General features: G+C 42.5%; 1 protein-coding gene across 1 annotated transcript; it reads left to right on the top strand.

Annotated features, from left to right (window-relative positions):
• The first annotated feature begins 8379 nt into the window (after positions 1–8379).
• Positions 8380–9066, top strand: Cldn25 (claudin 25). The gene has a single exon (XM_027412315.2). The coding sequence runs from the start codon at positions 8380–8382 to the stop codon at positions 9064–9066; it is 687 nt and encodes a 228-aa protein (XP_027268116.1).
• The last annotated feature ends 3714 nt before the right edge of the window (positions 9067–12780 follow it).

Here is a 12780-nt window from a genome sequence, read left to right as displayed (position 1 = left end):
GCGAAAGGCTCCGCAATTGCACCTTTTTTATATTGCTTGTTTATATTGCCTCATACTAAGTATAATTATGCAAGGATGCTGTACACATATTTAGTGTAACGGTCCTGTGTGTATTAAAAACTTTCCTTTTGTAAAAACTTTTTTTTCTTAGGCTTTATATTTATGGACCCTGACATAGTGGCTCATGCCTTTAATCCCAGGACTCAGGAGGCAGAGGAGTATCTCTGTGAGTTCCAGGACAGGCTCCAAAGCTACACAGAAAAACCCTGTCTCGAAAAAACAAAACAAACAAAAAGATTTATATGTATGAATGATTTGACTGTGCCCACAGAAGTCAGAAGGAGGGAGCAGATACCCTGGAACTGAACTTACAGATGGTTGTGAGTCACCATGTGGGTAGTGGGAATTGAACCCAGATCCTCTGTAAGGGCAACCAGTGCTTTTAACCACCGAGCCATCTCTCCAGTCCCTAAAACAAGATTCTTAGCACTTTCTATCAGAGATTACAAATAAATTACATCAAAAGTTTGTGAGTTTTTTATTATTATTGTTTTTGAGTTTTTAAGTTTTCAGGGATTTCCTGGTTTTGATTTACAACATGGTCTCAAATGCCAGGAGGGCATCAAATTCACATCTCTCCTCCCGCCTCAGCCTCCTGCATACTGGGATTATACACTTGCTCCACTACATACAGCTATCTGGAGCTATTTAAAAAATTGTTTCATGGGCTGGAGAGATGGCTCAGAGGTTAAGAGCACTGACTTCTCTTCCAGAGGTCCTGAGTTCAATTCCCAGCAACCGCATGGTGGCTCACATAACCATCCGTTATGAGATCTGGTGCCCTCGGCTGGTGTGCAGATATACATGGAAGCAGAATGTTGTATACATAATAAATAAAATCTTTAAAAAAATTGTTTCATTATTGAGTGTCTGGAAAGATGGCTCAGTAGAGTACCAGCCTTATGGAAGACCTGAATTCGGGTCCTAAATCAGGTGGCTCACAACCACCTGTAATTCCAGTTCTAGGGAATTTGATGCCTTCTTCTCTGACCCCCGAGGGCTCCTGCCCATACATAATGCATGTATATATACACACTGAGACACATACACATAAAATAAAAGAAATAATAAAAATAATAAAATTGTTTTAATATTGAAATCTATTGCACAATGTATCATGATTGAAATCTATTCACAATGAATAAGATGCTTTTTTTTCCAAAAAAAAGTAAAATAGAGGTATAGATTCTCTCTCTCTCTCTCTCTCTCTCTCTCTCTTATATATATATATATATATATATATATATATATATATGTATATAGTGCCACATGCCTTTAATCCCAGACTAATCACTCAGGATGGAAAGACAGGTGAATATCTGCAAGTTTGAGACCAGCCTGGTCTATATGAGTTCCAAGCCAGCAGGGCTACAAAGTAAGGCCTTGTCTTAAAAACAGAAGTATGTGTGAGTGCCTGTGTGCGTATATGTATGTGTCTGTGTGTCTGTGTCCCTGTGTTTGTCTCAATACACTGAATTTCCTGGATGAACTTCAGTGGCTTAGGCTGTTTATTCAGTTCCTTTTCTCTATTTCTGTTCTGCAATAGACTTGTACTGCTTTGATTAAAATATCTTTCATTCTTTAAAAGATACCTTGTGAGACCTGATCTCAAGAAGGTACTGACCCCCAAGGTCCATGGCAATGTTGTGTCTGTAGAACAATCAGCTAATCCTAGTTCCTGCTCCATGAAGAAAGAGAATGAAACCCAGGTTGAGAAGCCAAGTGCTTTAGAGTGACTATATTGTCCTTGGAAAGCATCTCTCATTACAAAACCAAACCAGCCACCATGGAAGGCCTCTCAGCTTCACTTTGAATTCTAAAAGTCATTAACAATAAATGCCCAAAGACAAAATATGACCTATAGATGAAATTTCTGAAACCCTGTATTAAATACTTTCTGAGGAATACTATGTGTCAAGGTCTGTGCTAGGTTTGGAGACCCCAAGATGCAAATTAAGTGATCACAGGAAAACACAGTAATTATATTTTCAAAGTAAACAAGGGATTGAAAGGGCATAGAGGGAAGATTCTTTAGAGGAAATTATAAAATTACAAATATAAAATTAAGTTCTGCTTTTGGAGGGTTTGTACAAGTAATGAGTAGAGCAGGCTTCTACAAGTAATGAGCCCCAAGGCTTAATAAAATGCCAAGAGCCAGGATATATGGTGTTGGCGAGATGGCTCAGCAGCACTGGCTGAATTCCTAGCACCCACATGGCAGTCCCAGGGGATGTGGTACCTATAGTAATATATTATTTATTATTTATTAAAGCTTCTCTGAGGATTCAGAAAGCAAAGTCAGCCTCAAGCTATAGAGATCAGGCGGGGGTGGCACACACCATTAATCCCAGGACTCAGGATTAAGAAGTAGATGGATCTCTGTTAGTTCAAGGCCACCATGGCCTACACAAGAGTGAAGAGTAACAGAGCTCATGCCTTTGATCCAGCATTAGAAAGGTGTACAAGACAGGAGCAAGGTCTCAGAGCTGGCACTCATTTTCTAGCCACACTGAGGAGAGGCAGCAGTCTGAGATTTGGGGGAGCCAGGACTGTCTTTCAGTCTGAGGTAGAGTGAGAGCTAGTGCCCTGCTGCTTTGTTTTTCTGTTCTTCAACTTGAAGTTTGAACCCCAATATCTGTCTCTAGGTCTTTTATGTATCATGTTACAGATACTCCCTCCTTGTTCCATTGGCACTGAACCCATACACATAAAAATAAACAAATATTCAGGCTTGGTGGCAGGCACAGGCCTAATCTCTATAGTTTGTGGCCAGCCTAGTTTGTTTAATGAGTTTCAGGCCAGCCAAGGGCTACATAGTGAGATCTAGTCTGAAAAAATAAATGATTAGTTTTGATTTGTATTTCCCTGATGACTAAGAATGTTACACATTTCTTTTTTGTTTGCTTGCTATGGTTTTTTGAAACAGGGTTTCTGTGTGTACCTCTGGCTGTCCTAGAACTTGCTCTGTAGGTCAGACTGGCCTCAAACTCAGAGAGATACACCTGCCTCTGCCCATGAAGTGCTGGGATTAAAAGTGTGTGTCTCAACCATCTGGTCAAACATTTCTTTTAAGTGTTTCTCAGCCATCTGTGTTTCATTTTTTGAGAACTCTCTGCTTAGTTCTGTATCCCATTAAAATTTGTTTTCTTGGTACCCAGATGTTTTGTTGCTGTTGTTGTTGTTGCTGCTGCTGCTGTTGTTTTGATTTTTTTTGGTTTTTGGTTTTTCAAGACAGGGTTTCTCTGTGTAGCTTTGGAGCCTATCCTGGCACTCCCTCTGGAGTCCAGGCTGGCCTCAAACTCATAGAGATCCGACTGCCTCTGCCTCCCGAGTGCTGGGATTAAAGGCGTGCGCCACCAATGCCCAGCTTGTTTTGTTTTTTGTTTTTAATTTGCTTCTTTTTATATTTTAGATACTAACCCTCTATTGGATATAATTGTGTTCTTTATGAGTAAATAAAATTTTAAATTAAATGTATAAATAAATAAGATGAAGAACAACAGAAGATGACAACCAGACATCAACTTCTGGCCTACACATACACATACATGAATATGCTATACACACATACACACACAAAAACATGAAAAGAAGAACACATTGGTCAGACATTTATGACCTTAATGTAATCAATCCCAGGTTTCTTCTGTGTTCTGCCATAAAGACAAGCTCTTAGTCACATGCTGTGTCACTGCTGTGGCTGGGGACAAGAACATGAAACGTCTAAGTCCAAGCCCCTTGGCTCAGGTGCCCCATCTGTCGCCTACCAGCCAGCCAGGAGACCTGGTAAGATCCCTAATGTGCTCTACAGTATCAGGATGAAAATTCAACGCAAAGTACCCAACCAGAGCCTGATATTTAGTCACACCCAGAAAGTGCAAATCATCTCCTTTCCCACCAGATCCTGTGGCTCAGAAGCATCAAGAAACTGAACCGGAAGCTGCTAGGATTGACATCTATTCTCAGCTGCCTTCTGAGCAGCAATAGAGCAGCAGAGGGAAACACTTCTCTCCAGGAATGCTGGGTCTAGCTTAAGCCATTAGGGACACTCACTTGGATTGAGGAATATTAATTCTAAAATTAATATTTCTGGGGGTTTTGTTCACAAAAAAGACACATTTATTAGATATGTAAAGAAACAAGTGAGGACATTTAAAAGCACCCACAAACCTAATATCAATATAACAATGACTAACATTTTGTTTAAAAAACACAGAGATGGAGAGAGCTAAAATTTATTTTACAGGTAAAGTGTTTTTGCAAGATTGGATGTCTGTACACTACCTACATGCCTAGTGCCCACTGAGGCCAGAAGAGGGCGTCAGATCCTCTGAAACCGGAGTTATAATAAAAAAAAAAAAAAAGTTGTGAATTGCTATGTGAGTGGTGAGAATCAAACCCAGGTTCTCCGGAAGAGCAGCCAGCTCATGTTCATAAGTGCTAAGCCATCCCTCCAGCCACAAAGGAGAGTTTTGTTTTGTTTTGTTTTGTTTTGTTGGTTTTTTTTTAAGATTTTATTTATTTATTATGTATACAGTCTTCTGCCTACATGCCAGCAGAGGGCATCAGATTCATTCAAGGTGGTTGTAAGCCACCATGTGGTTGCTGGAAATTGAACTCAGGACCTCTGGAAGAACAAACAGTCAGTGCTCTTAATCACTGAGCCATCTCTCCAGCCCATTTTTTTTTCCAAAGGAGAGTTTTAAAAGACAACAATTTTGCATTCACTATACTCTTCATGATGTGGTCACTTTTTTTCTTCATGAAGGACTTCAGGCTACACTCTCTCCTTCCTGACTGTTATGAGAAGGAACAGCACTTTTCTCACCCCCCCACCACCATTCTATGTCATGAAAATTTCTTCTACAGGTTGAAGAGATGGCCTAGCAGTTATAACATTTGTTCTTGCACAGGACCCAGGTTCATTTCAAAGCACCCAAATGAGAGCTCACAACCATCCATAGCTCCATATCTAGGCAATTTGATGACCTCTTATTGCCTCCTACAGTATACCTACATACATGCAGACAAAACATTCACACACATATAATAAATGGTGGGGGGGAGGGAGCTAGACAGGATTTCTCTGTGTATCCCTGGCTGTCCTGGAACTCCCTTTGTAGGCCAGGCTGGCCTTGAACTCAATCTGCCTGCCTCCACCTCCCAAGTACTACCACCTAAAATAAATCTTTTTTTTTCCTTACACATTTTTTTTTAAGTCAGGGTTTAATGTAGTGAAGACTGTAAGCATTACAACGGATTGGATGGACAGGAATTCTGGCACTCGGGAGCCACAGAATACTGTGTATTACAGTTTGGGTAGAAAGGTATTCTGGCAATTGGAAGCAAAGGAATAACACAGGTCACAGTAAGTCTAGCAGCTTACAGCCCTGCTCCTGGGAAAGGCTTCCACAGTGTAACAGATCTGCTCCAGCAGAGGGCAGTTCGGTTCAGGTCCCCCAGAGTGTAACAACTCTTCACTAGCAGAAAAGTTTCCCTGGGCAAAAAGTTGTAATTTTTCTCCTCTGTTCCATTCTGGGGAAGGAAGGTCTCACCCAATCCCCATTCAAGAGATTTATTGAGAGGGAAGAATCCAGGAGAGTGGATGTCCTCCAGCCAGACAGCCTGACAGCCACAAGCTGAACAGGCACAGGCCTTAAATAGGGCTTCTTAGGGGCAGAGTTTTTCCAGGGATATTTCCAGGGTGGGGATTGGTCAGATTTCAATCCCTGAATTCAGATTGGCTAGATCTCATGCTCAAGGATTGGTTGGTTTTCTGCACAGGTTTAAGGTCAGATTTGGCTCTGGTTTTCAGGGCCAAATTGTGTTTCTTTCACTGGTCCTTTTTAGCCTTTTGGCTCTAATTTTAGGGCCAGGCTGTATTTCTTTCACTGGCTCTGCTTCCAGGGACAAAGCGTGTTCCTTTGGCACTGGTTTCAGAGTCAGGGTGCATTCTTTAGTTCTGGCTGCAGGACCAAAGTGTGTTTCTTTGGCTCTGTTCAGGGTGTGTTTCTTCGACTGGCCCCTTTTCTTTACAAGGACTGCCCTTGAACTACTAGCCAAGATGAGTTTGAACTTCTGATCCTCTTGTCTCTGCCTCCTGAATGCTAAGTTGACCACACCTGTTATGTGGTGCTCGGTATGCAACCAAAAGGCTTCATACCCAAAAGCATTCTATCCAGCTAAGTTCCTAACCCCCTACAACATCACATAAAATTGTTCTGTATATGGTGTTGTCTTAGTTAGGATTTCTATTGCTGTGAACAGCAACTGTTTTTTTTTTTAAGTATGTCATATTTTTATTGAAAATGTTAGGCTACTATCCTAGCAACCATTTTCATTTATATTGTCAAGTTACATGCTGTAATGAGTCACTCGATGCAATACCTCCCACACTACACAGGAAACATAAATTTTACATATTTACAGTGCTAAAGCCAACAATCTGAAGAGTTTTGTGAAATGCTTTCTTTCAAACATAATACGGGAATAGCTGACAGTCTCCAGTCACAGAAAAAGAAAACTAAGCAGAAGATGAATATGAAAATTCTGCTTTCCATAACCTCCCAGTGACCCCAAATATAAGATAAACAATAAAGGTGTACTTTGGAAAATCTCAAATCCTCATTAGATGACTATAGCTGGCACTAGTGCTAGGATGCTGTGTACTAATCACCAGTGCAAGCACTGTATTCAGGATACCTGCAATGTTTCCACCGATGAGAACATCTGCAGGAAGAACTCTTGCTTACACCAAACCAAGGTAGAAAGGAAATGGTACAGTGCTATAATAAGGCTCTAAGACTATGGCAACTCTTAAAACATTTAATTGGGGCCAGCTTATAGTTCAGAGGTTTAGTCCATTATCGTCATGGTGGGAAGCATGGCAGCATGTGGGCAGACATGGTGCTGGAGAGGTAGCTGAGAGTTCTACATCTGGATCAGCAGGCAGCAGGAAGAGAGAGTGACAGTGGGCCTGGCTTTAGCATCTGAAACCTCAAAACACACCCCCAGTGATATATTCCCTCCAAGGCCACACCTACTCCAACAAGGCCACACCTCCTAATAGTGCCACTCCCTATGGGCCTATGGGGGCAATTTTTTTTTCTTTTCTTTGATATATTTTTTTTGCAGATTTTTTTATTTGAATTAGAAACAAGATTGTTTTACATGTCATTCCCAGTTCCCTCTCCCTCCCCTCCTCCCCTACCATCTCCCCCCAACTAAAACCCTACCTATCACATATCATTTCTGCTCTATGGGGGCCATTTTCATTCAAACCACCACAGGTGTTTTGCCTGTATATGTGTCTGTGCACCATGTGTGTGCCTGGTGCCTATGGTGGCCAGAAGAGAGTGCTGGGATCCCCTGGAACTGTAGTTAGGGACAGTTGCGCACTGCCATGTGGGTACTGGGAAGCCAGTAGCCTGCTCTCTTAACTGCTAAGCCATCTCTCCAGCCTCAATATCACTTTGAAAAGACTGTCTTGAGCTGGGCAGTGGTAGCACACACCTTTACTCCCCGCACTCAGGAGGTAGAGGCAGGCCAATCTCTGTGAATTTGAGGCCAGCCTGGTCTACATAGCTAGTTCCAGGACAGCTAGGCTGTTACACAGAGAAACCCTGTCTTGAAACAAATAAAACAAAACAAAACGAAAACATAAAATGACTGTCTTATTAACAAGTTTCAATGGTTGTTCTAAAATAAACCTTTCTATATAGTTACCTTAAAAATAGATACATTCTGATGAGTTCTGGGCCAAAGTCTATATTTACTTTAAATTTTTGGTTACATTTATTTGTATGTGTATGCACATGTATACAGGTCAGAGGACAACTTGAAGCAGTCAGTTCTCTCCTCTTACAATGTAAGTTCTTGGTCTTGAACTCAGATTGTCACACACTTGGCAGCAAGCACCTTTGCTCACTGAGCCATCTCACTTGCCCCATAAATTTAAAAGTATACAAATGATGCCGTCTTGTCCTTGGGAGAGATCGTGTCAAGGTGTATTTCCATTTTTGTAATTTCAGAGCTGGGGAGTGATTTTGACTTTATGAATGTATTTATCAAATACAGTGACAGCTTTCTCTATGGTTATTGGCTATTGGGACTCTCCTTCAGAATTTATCCCCACACCTGATATTGGCCACACCTCTTACCCCAAACACTGCCAAATCCCTGACACCCGCCTCAGCTGCTGCTTTGGAAACTAATACCGGAGTCCTCTGAAATCCTGAGACTGTCCACTCCAGCCTCCCAGGAAGTCATCCCACCTCACCAGTCCCTGAGCTTACATCCCTTTCTGCAGAGGGCACAACCATGGCCTGTAGTTTCCGTGGGGGAGTCCAGCTTGGAGGTCTGCTCCTCTCTATTCTTGGCTGGGTGTCCTCTTGTGTCACCACCATTCTTCCCCAGTGGAAGACTCTCAATCTGGACCTGAATGAAATGGAAACCTGGATCTCGGGACTCTGGGAGGCATGTGTGAGTCAGGAGGAAGCAGGCACTGTCTGCAAAGCCTTCGAGTCCTTTCTGTCTCTGCCCCAAGAACTACAGGTAGCCCGCATCCTCATGGTGGCTTCTCACGGGCTGGGACTTTTGGGACTTCTGCTCTCTGCCTGTGGGTTGGAATGCTTCCAGTTTCACAGGCCCAGAGTTTTCAAGATGCGGTTGTGCCTCCTGGGAGGGGCTTTGGAGGCATCAGCTTCAGCCACCACCCTCTTCCCAGTCTCCTGGGTGGCCTATGCAACATTCCAAGACTTCTGGGATGACAGTATACCTGAGATTGTGCCCCGGTGGGAGTTTGGAGATGCCCTGTTCCTGGGCTGGGCTGCTGGGCTTTTCCTAGCTCTTGGTGGACTTCTCCTCATCATCTCTGCTTGCCTGGGAAATGAAGGTATATCTTCTCCCTGGACGACTGCAGCCACAGCTCCACCAGTTTGTGCTCCAATAGAGGAAATTGATGGTTCCTTCCACCTCACACCAAGACCAGAGAGCCAGGTCATCTAGAGCTAGAATTTGTCCAGAAATCTCTACAATAAAGCAATGTCAGTAGGCTCTTTCCCTTACCCTTCATGGGTTTGTTGGAAAGGAGTGGTCACTATCTGATTTGTCAAAGGTCTGATTATCTTGGTGATCTGGGTGCTTCACCTGAGAATTAAAAATCAGGACAGCTTCTCACAAACATGTTTTATCTTACTTGAAGTTGTATTCATATAGAAACATTTTCAGCTAGGGCAGTGCTGTGTGCTTATAATTTCAGCACATAAGAAGCTGAAAAAAGTGAGAATTTAAGGCCAAGCTTGGTGCATGGTGAGATCCTATCTCAAACTTCTAGAAAAAAAAGTATGATCATGCTGATTCTTACTAGTAATGCTAACTCTCGGAAAGCTGAGCCAAGAGAACTGCCCTAATCAAAGCCAGTCTAGGCTACTGTGTTGGAAAAAACAAAACAAACAAACAAAACCTCATAGTATTAATTATATACTTAACCATGTTGATTATTTTATTATTAAGGAAGATACTTTACATAAAGTTGGAGTGACCATAGATAACCTAAGATGAAGAGATATTGTATGTTTAGCTAGAAATGTTGATTCTGTGTTGGCAAAGAAAAATTAATTATTGATCCACAATGGCCTCTAGTAGGAGACTCATCAGGTATAAGATTTGAATCATGATAAATTTCTGCAGCTTTTAGCTGGCCAGTGTTCCTGAAGGGCACTGCTTTGTTCCTGCTACATCAGGCAGCTGTGGATGGTCCCACGCTTCTCACTAAAAGTAATGGTCCCTGTGAGTGAGGAGTCAGGTTTGTCCAGGACTCAGGACTTCCACAGTGAAAACCAGCAAATTCACAGGAACATTGGGACAAACTGATCACTCTAGGATGGTTGTGCCTACCACCACACAAAGCAGACTTGTATGTGCAAAGAATTCTCAGCTCTACAAAAAATGTCTTTTGCCATATACAAAAAAAAAAAAAAAAACTATAAATGTTTATTAGGGAAGAGGATTTGGCTCAGTTGGTAGAGTGCCTGCTTGCCTAGCATGCAGGAAATCCCAGATTCGATTTCCAGAACTACATAAAAGCAGGTATGATGGTACATGCCTGTGATCCTACTTTGCATTTAGGAGGTGGAAGCAAGTTCAAGGCCAGCCCAGGCTATATGAGACCTTGTTAAAGAGAAAGAGAAGGGGGAAGAGGGAAGGGGGAGATGGACTGAGACAGGGACACACAGAAAGAGACAGTGAGAGACTTTTTTGTTAATGTATTATTTCAGGCTGGGGAAATAGACTAGTTGTTGGAGCACCTGCCTAGCATGTAAGACCTTGGATTTGATCTCCAACACTATAGAATAAACACATTTGTCAAAGTAGCCCAAGTCAGCATCCTTTTTCAAAAAATCATTTTCCCAGGCTGACAAGATGGCTCAGTGACTAAAGGCACTTGCCATCCAGCTTGATAAACTGACTCCACAAAACTGCCCTCTGTGCCACCCAGCCTGATAAACTGACTCCACAAAATTGCCCTCTGGCCTCCACACAGGCACCACTCCAACAGCACACGTGCACAATAATAAATAAAATTTAAAAAGAATGTTTAAAAAAGAAATGGGTGTGGTGGTACATGCCTTGAATCCAACACTCAAAAGAGGCAGGTGTTCTCTGTCAGTTCAAGGTTAGCCAGGTTTACTTAAAGAGACCTTTGTCTTAGAAAAATAGAAAAGGAAAAAATGGACAGAAGAACAGACAGATGAAAGGAAGGGAAGAGAGGGAGGGAGGGAGGGAGGGAGGGAAGGAAGGAAGGAAAGAAGGAAGGATAGATGGAAGGAAGGAAAGAAGGAAGGAAGGACATCCCTTCTCTAAGGAGATGGAGCCTACAAAAGCATAACTTCAACAATTTTTCCCTTCCAGTTAAAGGAGTCTGGACTCTCCAGAAAGGTTCTTTTCTTTTAACGTGTGCTCATCCTGTGCAAACACTGACATATACAGAGGCAAGCATCAGTAGGTAAATAAACCTCTATTAGTGTGCGTATCACAGCTTATTATGTCCTCTGTTCAATCAGAAAACTATTTCTGAAGACTATTTTTCAGCTATCACTTTTCTCAATAGGTTCAAAGTTTGGTAGGCCACATGTCAATAAGAGGTGAGGTTCAAATATCCAAGGAATTCTTGATCCCTACCATGTCTGCTTCGTAAAACCACCACTCATCCATTTGATCATTTATTCTTTCATTTAAAAAAAAAAAGATTTGTATTTATTATGTACACAGTCTTCTGCCTACATGCCAGCAGAGGGCACCAGATCTCATTCAAGGTGGTTGTGAGCCACCATGTGGTTGCCGGGAATTGAACTTGGGACCCGTGGAAGAACAGTCAGGGCTCTTAACCACTGAGCCATCTCTCCAGACCCCTATTCTTTCATTTACAAACATTTATAAGAATTTACCATGTTCCAGATATTATGCTGGAAACCAACTGCAAAATAAGATAAATTGTATCTAAAGTCCTTGTTCAGACAAAGAACACATATGTTAAAATAAAACCACTCAAGCTGGGCTGTGGTGGCACAGGTCTTTAATTCCAGCACTTGAAAGGCAGAGGCAGGCGGATCTCTGAGTTCAAGGCCAGCCTAGTCTACAGAGTGAGCTCCAGGACAGCTAGGGCTATACAGAGAAACCCTGTCCTGAAAACCAGAAAATAAAATAAATAAAACCACTCAAAGCAACGTACAGTACAAGATATCACAGGATGAGGAAAACGAAGTCTTCAGAACCACAGCTAGGCTCCCCTAAGAAGTGGCAACTGTTGAAAGATGAGGATGGAGTTCAAGATGCAGAGAAGATGGAAGGCTAACAATGCTGGAAGGAGTTAAGTCTCACAGCACCCTTGGGGTGACAGTAAAGATGCTGTCACCTCCTTTCTGAGCATCATACGAAGCTGACCCGTCAAGCATCAGGTCTAGTAGAGAACTCAGCCCTCTGAAAGGCTTATCCCTGTCACACAACTGGCTGGGGCTGAAGAGCTTTTGTGTTCTTGGGAAGCTTAAGTAAGATCTTGAAAGATTCTTCGGACTAGAAGAGCAGACAGAACTATCTATTGATGTTGCTAACAAGGTGCAGGCCGGGATTGGGGGAAGGGAGAATGAGGCAGCCCACCTGTGGCAGCAAGTAGCTAAGTCAAGATTTGATGTAAGGATGCCTTTCTGAACCCCATCAGGTCGACATCAGACTGGCACCTACCCAAACCACCACACCCAAAGACACACATTGAAAATCCTCATTTACACTGTTTAGCCCAATCAGGGCCTTTGCACACAGCTGGTTCACCTGTGCCTGCTGGTGGCTCTCCTGGTCGTTCATTTTAATCCCATGTTTGCAGGTGTTGATGACATTTGTCATCAGCATTCAATTATGGCTTTCTCTGCAGAGAAATGGACACAAACTAGGAGTTGTTAGGAAAATATCCTGTCTTCCCAATTCTCCTTTTGAAGGGCACAATGGTATGGGCTGATAGCCATGAGCTAAGAGAGGGGCTGCTGCTTGACTTGTAGTAACATCAACAGGAGGACATCATTCCCAGGAGGGACTCAGGCTACTCCTGAGCGGACTGCCTCAGTGGAGACCGGTCCCAAAGATGTCCTGCTTTTTATCTCCTTGTTTTGAGGGCCAAGTGAGAGTTAAAAACAGAACTAATTAAATTTTTAACAAGAACTTTTCCCA

This window comes from Cricetulus griseus, chromosome 4 (genome assembly GCF_003668045.3).
Source record: "Cricetulus griseus strain 17A/GY chromosome 4, alternate assembly CriGri-PICRH-1.0, whole genome shotgun sequence".
Lineage (NCBI taxonomy): Eukaryota > Metazoa > Chordata > Mammalia > Rodentia > Cricetidae > Cricetulus > Cricetulus griseus.
Note: the sequence above shows the minus strand (reverse complement) of the source record. Positions and strands in the feature narration are given on the sequence as shown.

Coding starts and splice junctions, on each gene's coding strand:
- Cldn25 (XM_027412315.2), top strand. CDS start 8,380: ATGGCCTGTAGTTTCCGTGGGGGAGTCCAGCTTGGAGGTCTGCTCCTC.